The sequence below is a fragment of the Hyaena hyaena genome, unplaced genomic scaffold, assembly GCF_003009895.1.
Source record: "Hyaena hyaena isolate Hyena2069 unplaced genomic scaffold, ASM300989v1 scaffold_535, whole genome shotgun sequence".
In the NCBI taxonomy this organism is placed as follows: domain Eukaryota; kingdom Metazoa; phylum Chordata; class Mammalia; order Carnivora; family Hyaenidae; genus Hyaena; species Hyaena hyaena.
In genome coordinates this window covers 191,503-214,504 of record NW_024081167.1, presented here as the reverse complement: position 1 = coordinate 214,504, position 23,002 = coordinate 191,503, and the positions used below count along the sequence as shown (strand labels likewise).

General features: G+C 34.7%; 1 protein-coding gene and 1 pseudogene across 3 annotated transcripts in view; both read right to left on the bottom strand.

Moving 5' to 3' along the window:
• The window catches only part of TBCK (TBC1 domain containing kinase), a 192,281-nt gene extending 169,375 nt beyond the window's left edge, over nucleotides 1-22,906 (bottom strand). Inside the window, exons 1-3 of one of the 3 annotated variants that reach the window (XM_039255615.1) lie at nucleotides 22,633-22,906; nucleotides 19,195-19,415; nucleotides 8,419-8,491 (exon numbers count right to left, since the gene is read on the bottom strand). In XM_039255615.1, coding sequence (XP_039111546.1) covers nucleotides 8,419-8,491; nucleotides 19,195-19,387 — 266 coding nt within the window. In that variant the 5' untranslated portion in view covers nucleotides 19,388-19,415; nucleotides 22,633-22,906. Of the gene's footprint in view, nucleotides 1-8,418; nucleotides 8,492-19,194; nucleotides 19,416-20,607; nucleotides 20,629-22,632 lie in introns of those variants that run through there. The other 2 variants (XM_039255614.1, XM_039255616.1) reach the window with 2 other exon arrangements.
• LOC120247618 lies at nucleotides 15,209-15,311 on the bottom strand (annotated as a pseudogene).
• Nucleotides 22,907-23,002: the final 96 nt, after the last annotated feature.

The window sequence follows — 23,002 nt, the reverse complement described above, 5'->3', positions numbered from 1 at the left end:
GTCTTTGTGACCAAATCCTGATAATCGCCACTTCTCCACTCAGACAAGTCTCTGATGCGGGCAACACTTGGGACATGCTGTCACAATTTGCTGCTAGCAGAATGAAGTGCATCCTCTACAACTCTTCCAGGAGAGGACCCTGGAAAGCTTGTGGCTGTTCTCCTCCATTCTTTGCCCCTTTATTTTCCCTTTAGTGATATTGCTTTGTCTCCTTTTGCTATAATAAAATGAGTATACTATAACCACTGAGTATATGACTTCTGAGTCTTGGGAGTGCTTCCAGTGAGTCACTGAAGCTGGGGGTGGTCTTGATGACCCTAACACACTACAGTTTCCACCGTCTCAGCCACAATGACTTACTACTATAAAAAAGAGCACCATATAACACTTCCTAGAAGACTAAAAAATTTTCTCCAGTATTTTACCCTGATAACCAAACTGACGTAGGTAGAATTTTAATATGGTTCCCAAGACCCCTGCTCCTTGACTTATACTCTGCATGATCCCCAGGCCTATGAATAAGATGGATTTTACTTCCATGATCAAGCTGGTGTGTGGCACAATTGACTCTAAGAAAGTCTCACCATAACACACGAGTCCTTGAAATCTGGATCTAGAGGTCAGAGACAGAAGGAATAAGAAAGATTCTAGGCACGAGGGAGATGTGATTAGAGAGATTCTCCATTGCCAGCTTCAGAGATGGAGAGAGCCATATGAAAAGAAGTGCAGATGGCTTTCAGAGGCTGAGAGCAGCCCCTGGTTGATAGTAATCAAGAAAACAGAAACATCAGCCCTACCATTGGAAGGAACTGGGTTCTGCCAACACCCTAAAATAAGTTCAGAAGTAGATTCTTCCCTAGAGCTGCGAGGAAGGAAATGAACAATTTGTGTACTCATTCTATTTAAAAAAAAAAAATGTTTCCAAGAAAATAATTTTAAAAAATCACCAAGATAACATTTGCATCAGACTCACCAAAACTCATTTCTATGGGAAAGAAAATTATGGCACATGATTAAAAGAAAGATAATAGGAAAATATAATTTAAACTGCATGACTAAACAAAAACATAGTTCATTAAATTGTTCATTTACAACACTTTAACTATATGGAAACTCTTATGCCAACAATTTTAGAGGCAGAAAAATTTAAAAATTATAGTATAGATGTCAAAAACATATGGTTAGTTAGGAAAGGGAAATCATAGCTTGCTTAATTCTATAATTGTAGGCAAACAATTATAAGCTAAAAGGGAAAAGTCACCTTACAACTAGAGAGATACAATGGGATAAAGAAATTTGGAGTAGAAAAGTATTTGCTTTGGTTCAGTGGTATGGCATATAGAGAGAGGTAAGTGAGTAACTTAAAGAAGTGCTATACATTGTGCCAAAGATTGGAGTTACACTTTTGGACAAAAAGACACCTCCGTCTTCATGTTGTATTTCATTTCTCTGGCACTCCATCTCTTCAACTATATATGGCACTCCATCTCTTCAACTATATATCAATAATAATAAAAACTACTTGCATAGTTTAGACACTATTTGGAAATTATTTAGAGAGTTTGATTAAAGTCAGATCCCATGCTTATAAAATGTTTCCCCACACACACACAAAAGTGGAGAGCCACCAAATGTTTCTGAGCACGGAATTAATATTAAAAATATTAATATGGCAGCATACAACATTAATGGAGTATATTAAAGATGAACGTAGGAAGCCCAGTTAGGAGAATGTTGTAATGCAATAATCAAGCAGTTTGTTACTGAGGCCCGAACTAAAGAATGTAAAAAACAGTAGAGATGTGAGAAACACCACCAAGGTTATATGAATGACACTTGATGGCTACTAGGATACAGGGTACAAGAGAGGGAGAAAGCACAGGATAGTTGCAGGATTCCCAGTGTGAGTGAAGAGCATCTTTTGGTACTATTTCCCATCCTTACTCAAAACAAGTACAACAGGAAGAAAAATATACATCAGTTATATAAATCTCTAAAGTTACTTGACTATGTAGTAATAATTTCAAATGCATTTTGAAACTAGGGCCCTTGAAGGAAAAAAAAAAAAAAGTATGAGAGCCTGAACTTTCACTATCAGGTTATTTTTTCTAAAATAAGAAAATCTACTATCCATTTCTAATGACTATGACCTGTGGCTCATTATCCATCTGTGGAATGCACTCCAGAATGTGTCCAAAATTTTTTGGGGCATCTAATTCAGTGAGTAGGCAATCTTTTAATAGGGGTGAATAAAACTTACTCATCCAAGTAAGTCAGATCATGTTTTCCATCAAGCTAGTGAACAGCTGCAGACATTGCCTGCTTCCCATCAAAGTCTACATGTATAACCATGTATAACCTCTGCTATGCTGATGGTTCTCTGGTAAATTTTCAAAACCATAACCCTAAAAACATATGACAAACATTTTATTAAAGAAACATGCCTGCACTACTCACCCTGCCTTCACTTGCAAATTTAAGGACAATGCAGAAACTTTGCTCCAAGTGCCAAAACTCTGCTGAATATCTCTGAACTACACTCACTGACACTGTTACAGATTAAGTAAAAGTACATGCCCTGAAGAACATGAACACAAAAGGGAAATACTTTCCAAATAGCTCCTAGACTTAAAAGGCAAACCATTTCCTCATGCTTGCTTTAATAGGAATGATGAAGGTATGTCTCTCTTTTTAACATTCTCGGAAAATATTTCAGAAAGGAATTGAGATTTAAATTTCCCCACTTTTCAGTATCTTGAATCTGGCTTTAGGGTAGCAATTAAATAGATTCACAGGCACCAAATATGAGATGACTTCAAACAAACCTTCCAAATGCTCTACTTTGTTTCTTGAAACTTACTGGTTATAGGAGTTTAATTGAATTCCATGCCTTTATGTTTCCAACAAATAATTTTGATCATTTAACTGAAACTGGAGAGAAATATTGGCAAGATTCAACCCTGGCACAAGTAACATATAAAAGGCACTGAGAAGAGAGCAGCATTCTCCAAAAATTAATTCCTCATATTCAAGCTTGAATAAACTATAAAGAAAATGAATTTTCCTTTTTCAAACCAGATCAGCAAACTATCTATACAAATAACATTAATTTATAGGAGACTGACTTGACAGCACCTCCAAGTCAGAGCACAAAATTATTACTTTCCATTTGGATAACATGAATTCTCAAAAGTGTTTTATCATTAAAAATGATAAAAAAAGATGCTTGCTTTTCTAGTGGGATCTGACACCTCAAAATAGTCTTAAATTATTATATACTTGTTCTTTTGTTTTATTTTATTTTTTAAAAGTATTTTGGTGTTTTGGGTTATTTTATTTTTAAAGTTTATTTATTTTGAGAGAGAGAGAGAGATTGAGTTTGAGCAGGGGAGGGGCAAAGAGAGACAAAGAATTCCAAGCAGGCTCCGCGCTATCAGTGCAGGCCTGATGTAGAGCTTGATCTCACGTACCCTGAGATCATGACCTGAGCTGAAATCAAGAGTTGGACACTTAACCAACTGAGCCACCCAGGTGCCCCTGTTTTCTTATTTTATTTTAGAGAAACAGCTCACGTGTGATCAGAAGAGAGGTGCAGAGCGTAAAGAGAGAGAATGTCAAGGAGGCACTGTGCTCAACACAGAGCCCCAAGCTGGGCTAGATCCCAGGATCCTGGGATCATGACCTGAGCTGAAATCACGAATTGGATGCTCATCTGATTGAGCCACCCAGATGCCCCAAGTTATAATATATTTGTAATATAAATTACTACTATAATATTTTAGTATAATATTGCTTAGTTCAATGATGTTAAATGTGTTTTGAAAAAAGTGAGTTAACTGACATAAGACCCATCTCTAGGTTTCTAGTTTTCACGTCTCTACTCCCATCTCACCAATTAAACAAAAACAGTTAAATTTTTCTTCAAAATAGAAACCTAGTAAGATATATGCCTTGGATGATGTTTAAGTTTAGACAATGACCTGCAAATAACTACCAGACAACTGGCAGCTCACAGTTCTGCAACAGTTAGAGACAGATGGACAAGTAAAAATCCTGGGTCTCAAGTTGCAAGCCCATCTAAATAGATTTCCTGTTTACTTTGCATCAGCCTTTCTTACAGGTGCAGGGTGCTTACTTTTGGCAGTAGGGGAAATTATATGATTTATAAGCCATAAGGACATCTTCTCACTTTCCATAAACAGGTTACAGAATTAATTAAAATTGCAGCACAGCAACTCTGCACATGAAATCTGCTGTTATTGGAGACTAATGTAATCCAAATATGTGGAAAGTCAAATAGTTTTCAACAAAGCTAATTTAGATGGATGGATCAGATAACAACTTGGAGCTGAACCTGACAGAATCATGTCTACTCAAAGGCAGTAAGTACTGAATGTTATACTATCAAATGAATGAGGAAAATACCGAATTTTAGTCTGTTACCAGAATGATTAGAAAATAGTACTTAAGTTACAAAAATGTTTAACTATATCTTACTTGAAGAAATTATAAAGGCCCATAAAAGCTAAAGCTACTGTATGTTCTATTTTACATAAATGAAAACAACTATTAGAAATGTAAATGAGGGATGCCTGGGAGGCTCAGTTGGTTAAGCTTCTGACTTCAGCTCAGGTCATGATCTTGGGGTTCGTGAATTCAAGCGCTGCATCAGCTCTGTGCTGACAGCTCAGAGCCTGGAGCCTGCTCTGGATTCTGTGTCTCCCTCTCTCTCTCTGCCCCTCTCCTGCTCACGTTCTGTCTCTCTCAAAAATAAATAAACATTAAAAAAAAAAGAAATGTAAATGATATGAAAGACAACATGAAATTTGCATGAATGCTATTCATGTTTATCTACTCAAAGAATATGCCTCTATCCGTAACATTTTATCCTCATGAAGATACATACAAAGGCATTGAAGAAAGTGGCTTCTATACACCTCGAGATACTGTTAAAACTACTAGCGTTTAGTGCTATCAGATTTATCTCTAAAACAAGGATAAAAGCTGATGAGTATAGAAAGTAAAACTTTCCACAAGTTAATGGATTTAATCTTATTGGCAAAACAGTATCAATTGTATCCTTTTACAGTACAATTGAAAGTAAAAACAAAGTAAAAGGACAGAGTTGAGGTAAAATGAAATTTGTCTTCTTGGCACCAGCTTCTCTCTTCTGCCTCAGATTTTTTTGTAAGGAAAGGAAGAACAAGTATGAGCAGAGAAGGAAAATTCAGTATCAGAAGGAACAGTCTACAGTTACTACTACCCTGATGACTGGAGAATTAATCTAGTTGTAGCTTACAGGGTCTTCCTGAATGGCTGGGAACATAAGTCCATGGATAACATTAATTTTCAGAATGTAGATCATTTCTGATCTTACTATCTGTCTTCATGTCCCTGAAGACCTTGGTCCACCTTTAGTACTTCAGTTCCCTTAATACTCTACCTTCTCTTCATAATATAAACTCTTCCTTTTTTTGTCTCATGTAGCCTAAATGAATACTGAATAATTTTAAGACATTTAAGTAATTTTTCAGTTAATGTTAATGTTGGTTTAATATTTCCCTCCTGTTTTTTTTACATTACATGTATGATCTCTAAGATTTCTATGATAGCCTGCTTCTAAGATGATTCCCAGGGATCGATCCCTGACGTTTGAGATTCACATTCTTATGCAGTCTCCTCCTGTACTGAATAGAATTAATAGCTGACTTCTGTATTCAATTGACTATTTCAGAAATGATGGTGTGTGGTTCCTGAGGCTAGGACATAAAAGGAACAGAAGCTTAGAGAAGTCAATTCCATACTGAGAGGACAGACAAACAACAGTGGAAAGGCCTTCAAAAAGAGAAGAGTTAAAGCCTACTGTCAACAACTGGTACCAAATGAGTGAGCTACCTCAGAAACAGATCATTCAGCCTGCCAAGGTTTCAGATGATTATAGCTCTAGTTTGTATATTGACTGCAACCTCATAAGATCCTGAGTTAAAAACATCTAGCTAATTTATTCTTGAATTCTTGACCCTGAGAGTTTGTATAAAATGATAAATGTTTATGGTTTTTAAACTACTAAGTGTTGAGGTACTGGTTAAGCAGCAACAACTAATTCACACTATTTCTTCATATAGAAACAAAGAAATATGAACAGGTATGCCGTTGGATCAAGAACCTTCATTAATAACATAATGTTGTTGCTAAATGAGGGATTTAGAATTCAAGCCAAGTAAATAATGTAACAAATTTTTTTTTAATGAGGCATAATTTACATCGTTGAGATGCACACATCTGAACTGTATATTTCAGTGAATTTTGAACAAGTTCTGCAAGAACATATACCACATAAGTAATACCTTGATCAAGATGTAAAAAATTTCCATGACTCCAGATGGTTTCCTTGTCAAGGCTGTTTTTTAAATCAGTTCTTACATTGCCCCTTACCCCAATCAGAGTTGAGTACTGTTTTTAGATCTATCACCATAACTTTTGATCATTCTAGAACTGGCTTCTTTTGCTCAGCATATTTTTAAGGCTCATCATATTGTATGTAGTAATAGTTCATTCCTTTTTATTCTTGACAAAAATAACATGATTTGTTTATTCATTCTTCCACTGATGGACACTCAAGTTCTTCCCAGTGTGGGACTACTATGAGTAATATTTCTGGGAATATTATTGTGTAAATATTTTAGTGAATATATATTTCTCCTTTCTCTTGCCTCTCTAATCCAAGGCAGGGCTAGGATTAGAGTGAGATAAATGAGGTACCTTGGAGACAAAATTTAAGAAGGTCCTCTATGAAGGAGTGGAATTGCTGAATCATAAAACTTCTGTTTCTATAACAATTTGCCTTTTAAAATACAGCATTGAAGTTTTACATTTATATTTGTCATTTTTTAAATCTACCATTTAAAAAAGGGCATTGGTAGGTTATCATATTACCATAAGAAAACATAAATATACTTGCAAGCAGTTGATCAATATATTATTATCAAATTTAATACATATTAAATAAAATATAAAGTTAAGAATAACTTCTCCTAGAATGATCCCTAGATCAACAAAATTCCTTGTTTTGTAGGTAAGGAATATGATTAAGAGACTTGTCCAAGGCTGCCTAGCTGGTTAGTGACTTTTTCATCATACATACTGCATTGTACTTCATTGTACAAAGTTAACCCAGGCTCAGTTATACATTTCCTAGGTAAAGAAATGGCTACAATTAGTTTTAATCTTTATACAAATTTAACCCAAGCTGATTTAAAATAAAGTGTTTTTTTTTCATAAAGATGTGACTACAATTTGTTTTCAATTTTAATGTCAACTAGTTTTCACAGGGAATTCTTTTTAACATCAGTGGTCTATAAATTAAAAGAGAATTTTAAACTGGCAAACAGAATAATATGTTCTTAAAAACATAAAATCAAAGACTATGACATGTAAAAATTATAGTTATAAAAACATATTCACTAAATAAGGCTAAGCTTCTTCTTAATATATACAAAAGTCACATTTATTACCTCTGGTCAGATTAGACTCTCCCAAAGAAGTAAGGCAATGGTATACTTGGTATCTGCATCTTTTATTCTAGAGAACACTTAAAATCATTTAAAGAATCAAGGAAAATATTTTATTCAATTTATTTGTTATGCTTTTATTAAATAACTACCATTTAGCAAGATACACATTTTTTCCTCCCTTGAAAAAAATTCATTTCATCTAGGATATAGCAGTGATTTAAAAGTACTAATCAAGAATAAAAATATTTCTTTAAAAGAGAATGGATAATTACAATCCTATAATGACTTATAGCAAACATAAAAAATTAATATTTCTCATGATTTTAAGATAATCAGAAAAAAATGTGTGAAGAAATTCATTTAGTACTATATTTGTAATAACATATATACCACGTACTCTTCTTGCCAGAAATGTCTGTGATAGAAAGTAACTACCGAGCCATTGAAATAATTTCATTTAACTTCTATCATCAGATTCCACCCAAGCTATGATTATTCTCTCTCTCCACTCAACATGGTCTTTCCTTAACACAATACACTATGTCCCTAGGAATACCAGTTAGAAGTTACTATGTACTACTCCCATGGAAATATTCTTAATCTCACCTAGAAAAATGCTTAGTACTGAAAACGTTTCAATATAGAATTTTCATATAGATCTTTAGGATTTTTTTTGCTAAGTACTTTGGAAAATGCCTACCTCACAAAAACTGAACACTGGACAATGTCAACATTGAATTTCTGTGAAGCCTGTGAATTAAATTTCCTAAAATAAAAATTTGCACCTGGATCCTATCATTAAACAAGTAACAGAAGAAACAAAAACTCTGCAGTTTCTAGTTAAAATGCCTTTTTGTTTGCCAATTTCTGTTTTTCATTTAATTGTCCTGATATTACACAGTACCTCACGGGTTTCCTCTCTCGAAGCAAGTCTTCTAGACTCCGTTCACAGTGTTCAGCTACCACCACCAGTCTCTCTGAGTAAAACAATAAATCCACTTTACATCTGATTTATAAAACGTTTAATAACAAAATAACATAGTCCATTAAAGATATTAACTTACAATATTAATAGTACTTCAAGAGTTTTTCAAACTCTATATTAACCACATAGTTATCAAGTATATAAGAGAATAAATGTGTAATAAAACAACATATTAAATAACAATTTCATGTCATTTTGTATTTTTGTCTAGAGTTTCTCCCATGTGCATCAGGAAAAACAGATGGAAAGTTTTACTTTTGGAAGAAAGAAGTGACCCTTCTTCTGACACAGATTAGGAGAAGGAAAATCTTGGATGAAGATATAAAGAAATTTTGAAGTGAAGGGGAAATTGGGAGCTAGGGACAAATCGTCTTGGCAGTCTGGTTCAAACACAAGGTTTTGAAACTGAGTTCAGAAACTTGAGAAAAGTAGAAATGTTCTGAAGCATGACTATGAAGAAAGAACAGAAAATTGATGTGGGATTATTTGTAACATCAGGGGCCTGCTGATATTAAGTAATAATATAAAAATCTGGTGGGCACAATCAATATTATGATGTAATTTTTATTTTCCAACAGATTAAGAATAAGATAGAACAGTTCTGAGGGTCAATCCATATATATATATTTTTCCATCACTTATCCCTAATGATTAATACATTGACACTTTTTTTTTTTTAAATGAATGAACGTAAGAGGAGTGAGAGAAAAGTAAAACTAGTTTTTACTTTCAGGAGAGATCAAGGTTTAAAAGAAACTGGGGTTCTGGGACTATCTATGCAAAATGGGTTAGATAAGGGAGAAGGTTAACACAAAATATAGATGGCAGACTAGGATGAAACAAAGAAGAGTATAAAGAGATTGAGAATAGTAATTACTGCAAAGAGGTTTGATGAAAATGAAAAGTAGTAAAGGTAGAAAAAATGAAATAGCAGAAGATGGGAAAGGAGAATTTCAGAACAGGAGATCTAGCATAAGGAACAACTCTCAGTGACAACTGGTTCAAGGTATGATCTTGCACGTGGGAGTAGAGATTAAGTACAATGATATACAGGCAGTCATTCGAGGTATGAAGGCAGCATATCCTATGGGTCAAGTTTCAGAAGCTGAAGCTATCTGAAGTGGTGGCATCATACAGAATGATATGAAACAGAAAAACTACAAATGCTCTAATGAAAGCTATCAGTTTCAGATGAAAGACTCCAAGTGATCTAAACAGGAACTTACAGAAAATTAAACTTGAAAGCACATTTAATGAGGGGGAGAAAAAGAAAAATAGAATAAAAAAAGAAAAACAGTTCAGTCAAGAAAAAAGCATGTGAAGTTGAACTTGAAGCAATTTAGTAGAACTATGAAGTTCTAAGAGGAAAAAGCAAATAATACTATCAGAAAACCAATCAGGAAGGTGCTGCATTCCTTTGCTTTCATCCTACAACATCCTGTCATTTTTCCTAACATCTATCTGGCTGCCGGTCCTCAGTCTCTTCTGTACTAATGGCACCTCTTCTACCCTAACTGAAATGCCTCTAGTTCCTCCAATCTTTGATTCTGGATCTTCATACCGTGTTTTCTTCTCATTTACTCCCAAGGCTAAAAAATTTGCAAATTTTATTTCAAGTCCAGAACTCCCTTCTGCATTGCAAGCTTTTATAGATGATTTCTCACTTTAACATAAAAGTCACCTCAAGTGCTATCAGTGAACTAGTACCACCATCCTGCCGGCTGCTTTGGCTATTGGAGTAATCTCCCTTTCTCAAATCCAAACAAAAAGCCCTGCTATTTCTATCTCCCAAATATTTCCAGGATCTGGTTTGCTCCACTGACCACAATGTGGGTCCAAGCCGGCATCCTCTTATTTGATCACTGCAACAATCTCTTAACTGATCTCATGTTAATTCTTCTTACCCTCCATCATATTTTTCATACCAAAGTCTCAGTGATAAAATAATAAATCTGAACATATAACTCCCTCTCTACCTTCATTTTTTGTTACTTCGGCTCACCAACTTCCAGTCATGCTGGCCTTCCTCCCCCATCTTGCTCAAATACTAGCACATGGGTTCCCATTGCCTGAAACAATCTTCCTCATTTCTTCTCCCAGCTAACTCCTATCATGAAGCACAGTGGTTCAGAGCACACACTCCTCTAAGCTCAAATCCCAGGTTTACTTCTCATTGGCTCTGTGGCCTTGGAGAAGTGTGCTAGTATCTCTGTGCCACAGTTACATCTTCTTTTAAATGGGGGAAAAACAGCACCTATGTCACAGAGTTGTTAGATTTAAATAAGTTAATATGTAATAGGGATCAAGGATAGTGCCTGGCACATAGCAATCACTATCTAAATGCTAGCTATTATTTGTTTCTTAGTTAAATATGACTTCCTTAAGGAACACTTTTCTGGTGGCCCCAAATCAATTTGCCCCTTCTATAATATAATCAATTCTACACTGTACTTTTTCTTAGGTAACATTTATTTTAAATCTAAGAATCTGTACACATGGCAGGAACATCAGTCTTGTTCTAAATGTAACATAAGTTTCTAAACCTGGTACCTCAAGGGGCGCCTGGGTGGCTCAGTCAGTTACGCGTCTAACTCGGCTCAGGTCATGATCTCAGGGCTTGTGAATTTGAGCTCTGTGTTGAGCCCCAAGTCAGGCTGTGTGCTGACAGTTCGGAGCCTGGAGCCTGTTTTGGATTCTGTGTCTCCCTCCCTCCCTGCCTCTCCCTTGGTCACACTCTGTCTCTATCTCCTTCAAAAATAAATAAACATAAAAAAAATTTAAACTGGTACCTCAAACATGCAAGTTATCTAATATAAAAATATTTGTTAAATAAGTTAACTTGAGCAAAGGCACGATGTAGCTATTAGAAATGAGTAAAAGTCTTATATGATAGTCATTATCTAAATAGAGATCTGTCCTATGCAGAAAATTATATGCCTATGTTGTAAACTAGGCATAATAATACCTCAATAGTGCTGATTTTAAATATAAAACAAAACAACAGAATTTATTAAAATGTGCATGTTCCATTAATTTATAATTTTAAGTTGGATATCCATAAGTCTCCATACCCATGGGAAATTTCCAAAGTGTTCGGCACTAGATTAAAATTTGTCTGGCTTAAAATAATTTAGAAAAAAAATCGCTCGGCTTCTTCTGGAAACTCCTCCAAAATGTCATAAATCAGAGTTTGCCAAAGCTTCAGGATTGTATGGAACTTTGAACTTTAATACAGCAAAGACATAATTCTTGGCAGAATATCAAAGTTTCTCTCAGAGGTAATGGAATGTACACCAAAACAATGTTTCCAATATGAACCAGTTTTTTCAAGAAATCATTAGAGAGTCTTCATTCTGAAACTCTGGACCACTGTTGGAAAATAACTTCTGTTTGTTATAAAAACAATATAGCTTCACAGAATAAAATATGACAAAAATATCTGGGAGTCATAATGTGCCAAGTAGAAGTCAGCAGTGTAGTGGCATTATTTATAAAAAACAAATGTGACACTAAGATGAACTTTAAAGAGCAGAACATACAAGAACTGTGAAATAATCTTTCTTCTAACAAATATTTCATGAATGCCAAGTATCACTGCAGTGTAAATACAGCCTGAACTGTATGTTTCCAGTCAATACTAAAAACTGAAGAAGAGTACAGTATTCAGCAACAAAGATAATGAAGGGGTTGAAACATGAGGGAGACTAAAAGAAAGATCTAAATCCTTCTCTTTAAGAGAAAGAAAGGTAAATTGTGAGTATGTTAATATGAAAGGTTATCAGAATACAGTTACTGCTCATTCTTTTGTTATTCACAGTAAAAACTGAGACTAGCTCATCAGTTTTTAAATACAAACAAATAAATATTTATATAACAAAATGGACGAATAAAATTCAGCATTTAAAACCCGATATTGTTACAAGGTCACTGTAATGGTCAGTTTTATGAGTCAGCACGACTAGGCTATAGTTTTCAGTTATTCAAACATTAATCTAGGTGTTACTGTAAAAGTATATATAATTTTTTAAACTTTTTTTATTTATTTTTGAGAGAGACACGGCATGAGTAGGGGAGGGTCAGAGAGAGAGAGGGAGACACAGAATCCAAAGACAGGCTCCAGGTTCTGAGCTAGCTGTCAGCACAGAGCCCAACACGGGGCTGGAACCCACGAACCATGAGATCATGACCTGAGCCAAAGCTGGATGCTCCACCCAGGTGCCCTGTAAAAGTATATTTTTATAAATGAACAAGATCTATAATCACTTTACTTTAAGTAAGTAAGATTATCCTAGCTAATCTGTTATAATTCTGATTCAGTCAGTTGTAAAGGCCTTAAAAGCAGGATTGAGGCTTCTCTGAAAAAAAAAATTCTGCTCTTGGACTACAGCTTCAGCTCTTGTCTGTCTTTCTTGATAGCCTGCCCTATGGATTTCAAACTTGCCTACCCAGTCCCCACAGTCACATGACCCAGTTCCTAGCAATTAATCTCTTAATATGAATATCCTGTGGGTTCTAGTTCTCTCATGGAACTCTGAACTGGTAGAGACACTTAGGCTGAAATGTATATGCAGCTAGAAATATGGAATAATTCTTAGAGGTCCTTAACAATTCTATCATTCTCTACCTGAATTTCAACCCTATTAGTTAAAATAATTTTGGTTTTTATTTCACTAGCAATCACCAGAAGATTTCTGGGCAAATTAATACCAAATAAAATGATTACCATTACCATTTCTAATCCTCACTTTGCTTCTAAATCCTGTTGAAATTTCAAGTTCAAAAGATAAAGATTAAATTTGTTAACTTAAATATTTTCATGCTTTGTTTTTTTTCTTTTAAAGACATTTTGCTCAACTTTTCTATTAATAAATCAAGTTCTCAAATTCTAATAAAATGTCCACTATTCTTGAGATTCTATACTTCATCTTGAGTTAACATCATCTCAAATCAGTTTTGAGTGATCAAAACAGTGAAAGTCTGACTTTTGAGCTAACCTAACATGTGAAAACATAATGTTACAAAAACAGACCATATGTCACATGTATGTATGGGAAAGTGTGAATTCATCCCAAGTATGAATGGGAAGGTGGGGGAATTAACCATGAAAAGATGTGAGATAGTTGCATAGTAAGAGCAAAATAAAAAGGGGAAAGAGAACCAATATCAAAATTCTTTGAGGAGACAATTAAGTGGAGTTCAAACCAAAATCATACAGTGTTACATCGAGAAATATGTGCTGTAGACCAAGGAGATTGCTGAATAGAACCTTTTCAAATTTTTCAAACTAAATAACTGAAATCACAGGAATGTTTTGGAACAAACAGACCTTTATACAATACTTTTTAAATTCAATTATTTACTCTTTATGCATACAATTTTTCAGGACAATGGACACTGCCAATATAAACAAGATAATCAAATTCCCTAACTTTTCGACAATCACTGATATTTTCATTCCAGGCAGTCAAACTTAAAACATATGGCTACTTTACATATCCAAGACCTATGTTATCCTAGGAAAGAGGGCTGCTGAGATAGGAACAGGGAAAGTAGAATAACCAGCAATATGGTGGATGGGCCTAAGGGAACTACCCAGATTATTGAGTTAGCTTCAGTAGTAACAAAGTCTAGCAATACTAAAGTGAACAGTTTCTATCTGACATGTTGATAACTAAAAATAAAGTTCCTGTGCAAAGTAAGCAACAGTGTTCCCCAGAGGGGTTATATCATAAGGTTTTCTCAAGTTCAGTGTTTACAGGGCTCATTTAGGGAAAGGGAAGAAAACAAGGAGTGCAAGAAATATCTAGGACTATTGAGTCAATTATCCTGAGAAAAGAAAGTCTAGGGAGAACTGGATAGAAGCAAGACTCCAATCATATGAAGTGATGCTCCAAATGGGCTTCCAGACTGGAAAGAGTAAAAGGCGCTTTAGGACACAAGAATGAAGAAGTCCTAAGAACTAGGTAGCAAGAGTTTGGGAAGACAAACATATTTCAAAACTGCAGATGGAAAACAGCAATACTAATTATGGTCACCAGTCACAAATGATAATGAGGATCTACTATATTGCCAAGCTTTGCTTGGAATGGTTTTGAAGCCGGGCCAATGTAACAATTGGAAATTCTTTAGAATTTGTGATAAGATTGGTAGTGGAGGGAAGAGGTGTTTGAGGCATTCAGGGATTGACAATATCTATCAACTCTTTGGTGATATTAAAAGCCTCAAATGATTCCTATAATTTTTAAATATTAGGTTAATGGCACTGAAGCCATTCATCAATTAAAAATTTTAGCAAAAAAATTTTTTTTAAACAAGAAACTTGCCAAAAGTTCCTTTCTAGACTTCTGGCAAATCTCTAGTGCTATCTATAGGTAAGTCTACCTGGTCACCACTCCTCTTCATGATTATGTTTAAGCCAATTACAAAAAGCACTTCTCCTTTCAGAATGAACTAGAGAATCAGATTGCAGTTCCTCCTTAAGGCATTAGCCAGAAGGTTTTGTGCAAAACTCTGTACAGTGGCTCTGAATGTGGGTATCTAGATAGGCAAATAATGTGACAGGGCACACCTGTTGATACAGGTCAAATCAACTTTGGAGGGGCTGCTGCCTACATTAGAACTTCTCCAGTTTATCTTTAAATTAACAAGAAAAATTTACTCTATGTAGTCGATACTCTGCACAAGTGCTTTTAAACCCTTTCTTTACATTATGATTCCTTTCTGAGATCAGATTAAAACTATGGACTCATTATCCACGGAAATCTTTAGTAAAAGGCGAAAGATTTATTCGATCTGAAAAGAAACCAGAGTATGGACTCATTATCCAGAAAATGCTTGTGCATACATGTATACAAACACAAAATTGTATATACAATTTCAAGAGGTTCATAGATCTTCTGATGTCCATTCTCAGGCCTCTATGGCTGTTGAGTTAAGAACTGCTATTTTAAACTGTCAAATTTAATTTACTTAGACGTTCATCCACAGAAAAATTGGGACAAGAAGCTACAGAGGCTTCTGCACAGAAAGCAACAACAACAAAAAAGAACAATAAAGCAAATAGCTAGATATGTTGAGAACACTGCCCCCAACAACACAAGATATCTCAGATCTCATACCAAAAAAGATTCTATATTAATGTCTCCATATATCACCTGAACATATAATATATTGTATGCATATTATAAAGCTTGCAATTGATCATTTTTCCAGATCCAAGTAAAAATTTATAAATTAACTTTGTTTGAAGTAGTTAAATTTTCTTCTTTGCCTTGACCTATAAGAAGTCTACAAAAATTTAGTTAATGTGAAGAAACTATGTATTAATATTACTAATTTAATATCTTATTCTTTGTTTCCTTTCTCCTATTTTGATTATATATTTTCTTTCATGAGCAAACAGTATATATAAATTGTGTGTGTGTGTGTGTGTGTGTATATATATAATATTGTATGTCAATTTTTTGGGAAAAAGATTATAATAAATTAAGAAATATAAACTCCTTTAAAAAGAATAAGAGTGCTCAATTAAGAATATTAAGATTGGGGTGCCAGGATGACTTAGTTGGTTAAGTGTCCAACCTGAGCTCAGGTCATGATCTCGTGGTTTTTGAGTTCGAGCCCTGCATCGTGCTCTGTGCTGACAATGCACAACCTACTTAGGATTCTCTCTCTTTCTCTCTCTCTAAATAAATAAACTTTTTTTTTTAAAAGAATGATATTAAGATTTGCTTTCTTAGGAATATGACAACAATAAACGGCCAGAGCATCTCTTGAAAATGTGATATTCCTTTTAGGCCAGTGGTACCATTAAAATAAATGGAAGTAAATAAAACTTCAAACACAGAAAAGCTACCCTCTGTGTTCCAAAGTCCCCTATCCCACAAAAACTCTATATATAGGAATCTGATAAATATCTACATTCTTCAATGTAATTCAACATTCTTTCTTTTGTACTCTAATGGGACAGCACATTGTACATCATCTGTTATAACAAGTATTACTATATTATAATCATGTTTGTATTTTTCTCCTCTACATTTTTAGAGCTTGAGAACTGAGATCCTATGTTAGTCATCTTCATATATCTGGCACCTAGCATAAGGAGGGTCATAGTATTAGAAGAGACTATTAAAAGTATTATAACATCAATAGACTGACGTTATGTATGCCAAAGCACAATATAAGAAATGTCAGAGTAGATAAGAAAGACTGGTTCCTAAATAAATCTTCAATTTATCAGCATCTTTATAACTCTGCTTCAATTCTAGCTTTCTATGAGCTCTGCCCTCCAAATTTGTTCCTTGTGGAGAAAGATCCTTATGGCATTAATATGAGCCCATCTACGTTCTCTCCTGAAAGGTTAGACAAAGCTGGTAAATATTTACTAATATATGCTGAATAGATAAATCAAAGGCAAGGCAACCTTGCATAGTAAATAAAATCCCATTAGAATAATGTGTACTTTAACATGTCTGTGTGCACACATGTGTATGTGTATATGCTTGAATATAAAATATCACAAATTTTCATCATCTGTAAGATAATTAACTTTTTTTTATCACCTTCCTTCCTATGTCTCTCATCAGGTCTCTGAATGTATCTAAATATTCAAGACACTAGGTATGTAATTGAGCTCCAAAGTATTTAAGGCATTGAACAGCTTTGATAGTAGAAGTGTCAATATTTGCATTAATGTACACTTATTTCAACTTTAAAAAATGTTTAGAAATATGATAAAATGTTAGTATTCCACCTCTCTTTACTTTCTAATTGTATGAACTTAGATTAATTACTTAATTGCTCTGTATCTCAATTTCCTTATCTGTACAATGAAAATAGTTAATTGATCCTATCTCATGGTAGCGTTATGGGGATTAAATTCATTAAAATATGTAGAGCACCTAGAATACTTACTGCCTAATACACAATAAACACTCAATAAATATTAACTACTAATATTACAAAAACCTTTTCTACTCAAAGTCTATAAAATGGAAATGTTTTCAGAGCAAATATTTTTTAAAAGCCATACCCAGACTACTTGAAAGTATTATTTAGCCTATTTGTCACAAAACAAAGGAAATGTTTGCAGTTTTTTAGGGTCTTTAATATTAGGTTGAAACACATGAAAATGCCATTTTTACAGGAAAATAATTTCAATATCAGCAAATATATAGGGTTTACTTTCTTAACATATTTTGTTAGAAAAATTAAATACATTTCAGTGAAATGTATTTAAAATAATTTTAAGAAATGAAACCCCTGCATGCAATTAAGTTTCTAAAAATAATTTTAAAATAATTAAAATATTACCATAATAAGTATCTTTAGGGTGGCATAGGTTGAATATTTGTGATCCCCCTTCCTTAGGATCAAGACCTAATAATACCCATGGCAATGGTGTTTGTGGGTGGGACCTCTGGATGATAGTTAGGTTCTGAGGGCCCTGCCCTCATGAATGGTATTAGTGCTTTTATAAAAGAGACCTGAGAGAACTCCCTGGACATTTCTAGGATGTAAAGATTGCTGTCAATAAGGAAGTAGCCCTCATTAAGCAGGGAATCTACTGGTTCCTTGATCTTGGACTTCCTAGCCTCTAGAACTAGGAGAAATAAATATTTGTTTTTAACCAGTTTATGATGTTTTGTATAGCAGTCCAAATGGACTAAGACACAGGATACAAAAGAATCTGACTATACTACTGACAAGGCAGTATACATCTTCCTAGTGAAACACTGACTTTTTAACCAATAGGGTTTAATTTTTCTACTTTGGTTTTCTAAACGGAATTTTATATAAAAAGACTGAGCTCCAAATAAAAAAAAAAAGTGACTCTTTTTTCATTTGAAGACAGGCCAAATTACCACTTTCAATCATAAAATACATTTTTTAAACTGTTTATTTTTGAGAGACAGAGCAAAAGTGGGGAGGGGGCAGAGAGAGAAAGACACAGAATCTGAAGCAGGCTCTAGGCTCTGAACTGTCAGCACAAAGCCCAAAGTGGGGCTAAAACTCACGAATTACAAGATCATGATCTGTGCCGAAGTTGGATGCTTAACCAACTGAGCCACCCAGGTGCCCCTCAATCATCAAATACGTCTAAATAGCTACTTCTAAAATTTCTGACATTAGAACTTTCATTTATTTCTTACAGAATTGAAGAATATGCTTAAGATAAGTCGTTTCCCTGAAAGAGAAATTAAAAATCCTGATTCTCATATCTAAAAAATATGAATCTCTCAAATGTAGTCATTCATTAATTTACTCACTCAACAAACATTTACTGAATGCCTCTTATGTGACAGATGCAGTACTGGCTCTGAGGTCAGAAGTAAAAGTCATTTAGTCATTATCTTCCAGACCTAAGATCCTCAAAAGAGATAAATTAAATAGAAAAAAATAATAAAATATCATAAAGCTATAAAATAAATTAGGAAAGGGACTAAGCTCACATTGCAGAGAATGTAACATAGTATAATCCAGGAAAGAAAATAGCAGAGTCTAAAATCAGGGATTGCCAGGAAATTAGGAAAACTCAAAAGACTCAGTTTGGCTGGACTGCAGGTGAAGGCATGCACATGCACATATATGCTGACTACTGTACGCCCTTACTATAAATCTGTAACCTAATCAAAATAACAGAGTAAGGAATAAAAAAACAACAACAAAAAACAGAAGAAAAGAACAGCTTACCATGCTTTCCCCTAGAAATATCCACATACTGGCAAAGTCTGGGATGAGTGATGGTCTTAAGGATTTGAAATCGCCCCAAAATTTTGATGGAATTTGGTGTAAGAGGAAGCCCATTACTTCCACAAACATCATGTGGCAGAGCCGAGGCAAAGAAGGTAAAGGCACCCATTTCAGCATCTTTCAGGGGAAACATTTCAGTATCCTAGATCTTCTAAGATAATCTGGAAAAGGAGAGAATTTTATGACAGATCAACCAAACATTAAGCCAATGTTTTTTCACCTTAAATATGATTAATAATATGTAACTTGGAGGAAAATACCAAACAGAACACTTCACAGTAAAAAGTATCAAAGTCAAAAAATTCCAAGATAACATCTAAGAGGAAAAAATCACACAATCATAAATTTAGATTGTAGCTCTAACTCACAAAGATTTTCAATGGCATAAAAAGGAAAAAATAGAACATTTCTTCTTCAATGATGGCTGACAGTTTTAACAATTATGAGGAAGTCTGTTATTACATATTCACATCAATAAGAGACATTCTATTTATCTAAAGCTTGAATAACTCACAGACCATCAAGAACTTTTCCTTTCTGCAGAGTAAGTGAAGTCAGGACAGAGAAAATAGAGTTCACATGTATTAAAACTCATCAAACTACTACTCACTTAAAATCAGTGCATTTTAGTATATATAAATTGTATCTTATAAAAAAAATGAAATAAAATTATGAGAATATGAGGAAGAAATAATTAAAAATGAGTGGTTGGAAATTAAATGATTACCAAGGTAGATTGAAATGTCGGAAAAGAAAGTTGAGACAACTGCTCAGACTATGGAACAAAAAGCAAATAGATGAAAACATGAGAGAAAAGATAACGGATATAGTAAGTCAAACCAAGAATACAAAAAAAAAAATACAGGAGTTTCAAAAAGAGAACCAAAAAAAATAAAGGAGAATAAATTGTAAAAAAACAGAATAGGAGAAAAAGTCCTCACAGTTCAAGGGAAATATGTACCTTCAAATTGGAAACATTTATAATATCAAGGAGGTTAAATGAAAAATACCCACACTATGACATTTTTTCTAGCTCCTTTCAATGAGTTCACTTCAAGAAGAATAAACTCACAAGACATGTCATCGTAAATTTTCAAAGCATCAAACAAAACTAAAATTTTCTAATAATTCCAGAGATAAAACAAATAGTAAAGTCCTCAACAAATTAAGAGTGGCATTTTCATTTTCTTATGAGCAATAGTGAAAGTCAGAAGACAGTGAAACCTTGAAAGACCTAAAGAGACAAAAATTTTGTTTCTATACCCTGCCAAACTATCCATCATTATAGCATAAATAATGATAATAATTTACAGCCATACAAACATTAAAAAAATTAAATTAACAACCACATACCTTTTATGAATAAATATCCTTAGGATGTATTCTACCAAAACAAGGAGAAAAACAAATAATAGAAAATGTGTGGTTAAGAAACAATGTAACTTATCAGAACACATCCTGTTCACATTAAACAGAAAGTAATTGGGCTTCAAGGGCTTACCTTCAAGCAAAGATATGGAATGGAAGCTTCTCAAACAAAGAATGAGAGGACATGGTAAAGAAAGCATAAGATGGGATGACTTGGTGAAAAAAAAGCACAATGTAACTTTCCATCAAAAGAGAACAGAATTTCCTTTGTAAAAGTGAGGAGTGTTAAAAACTATATAAGAACATGGCCCAAAAAATAAATCACACTTAACTATGGCGTAAGTTTTTGGTCATCATAGGGGAAAAAAGAAGAAATCAATCTGATGTTACTATTATAAGTCTTCTCCTTAGTGTGGCACAGAGGTCATGAAATTAAGAAATTGGGAAGGAAATGTATCATAGCATACTTTTTGATTCTGTACTTAGGAATATTGACAAACTCACAATATTGTAAGAGTTTGTTGCTTTTTTAGCACATATAAAAAAAGAAAATAACTGTAGCTAAGAAATGTAATGTAAATATTATTAATCTTAACAATGTATAAGTAAAGGTCCAGATAAGGGAAAGTGAGAGTGATGGACATAGTTTTTGCAGTGGTAAACAAGGTAGAGTCATTATTTTTCTCATTTTACCAAATAAGGAGCAAAAATATATTTTTAAAAATTGATGTGAAAAAATAATTTACACCTATTACTTAGAATTATATCATTAACCAATATGAAAACTAAAAAATGTAAACACTATTCAAAACTTTGGAGAAGGGAAGTTGTGGATAGTGTGGTTTGTCTTAAAAAGTAAAAAAAAAAAAGAATTAGCGTTTTATCTTATTATTCAATATATAGATCTGAAGTTAAAAAACGCTAAAAGTGGTTCTCTCTCAGGAATAGGACTAACGGTAGGAAGACACTAAACTGTTGCATCGTATTACACAATCCTTCTATATTATACTACTTGATTTTCAGTTAGACAGACTCTATCAGACAACTGAAAAGCATAGAACCAAAACAGGAAGCGCATATGATTCACAAACATAAGACACTAGTTAGTATTAAATATTTCATCAATGTTCTGCTTCAGCTACCTTGTAGATGGGTACACATAAAAAGGTTCATATATTAAAATTTTAAACAAACATTTGCTCACATTTGATGAGTGGAAGAAAGCTAGTGGAAAAAAACCCGCTGACGTTGACAGCTTAGTTGAGGAAATACAACGTAGGGATGGGGTTTGAACATTCATTCATTCAACCAATATCTTGAACCTATTTTAAGTCAGGTGTTTTTCCACCTGCATGGCCAATGATAGCGAAGAAGACACAATCCCTGCCCACAAAGAATTTGGAGTCGAAATGAGAATGGAGGTCTGGGGGTGAAGGTCAAAAACATGGTACAAAAGATGCCGATTTCATCATGAATAAAATAATTCACACATTTCTTCAATGGGCGAATAACGCTGGCTCATTTATTTTATGTACTTTCCCTCAAAACGTTCTTTCTGTCCCAAATAAAAACAGGAACCAAGGGGCCTTGAAAAGAAACCACTAACAATTCTAAAGGAACCTCCAGGTGTTCACATTCTCCCACTCCACAAGAGAACGTTACGTCTCGACAAATGACAACCTCTGAAAACCAAAAACAAAACCAAGATTTTGTATGGATGGTGAGTAATGGAGAACTGAATCCACATTCTCCAACGTCCTCTTTAGATGTTCATTTGAAACAATGGTTATTCTCAAATAGCTGCCTACAGTTCTCAAAGGACTCGAGTAAACGTGTGTAGTGGGGAAAAGCGGACATTAGCTCCGGATGGGCACAGGACTCAGCATCAAGCAGCTCCAAAGGCTGGCTCTTGTTTCTGCGGACAAGCTGGGCCACTCGCTGCACCTGACGTTCCTCTACCTCCCACCGGCCCCACCCACTAAGACACTCAAAACTGAAGAACCCAAATACCTGCCTCTGAGTCTGGGGAAGCAGGCGGGCACAAAGACAAGGGGATGGAGCTTCTACACAGGGCCCCAGCTTGCTGCGGGTGCTGCTGCCGCTACCGTCTAGAGCGCCAGACCCAGCATCTCAGGTGCTTTTACAAACGAGGCCGCTCCGGGAGCGCCGGAATTGCGCTTTGCCTGCGAGTTAAATCCACCGAAATTTCCGGCTCGGAATCTGAACAGGAGAACGAGCCAGACCTGTTCCACTGACAGCTCCCAGCTCTCCCCGCCCCCGTCCTCAACTCAGCCGGGCCGTTTCCTCTGACCTCACAACCTCCACGCCACAACATGGAGGAAAGACCCGACGTCCGGCGTTTTGCCCCTTGCCCAACCTG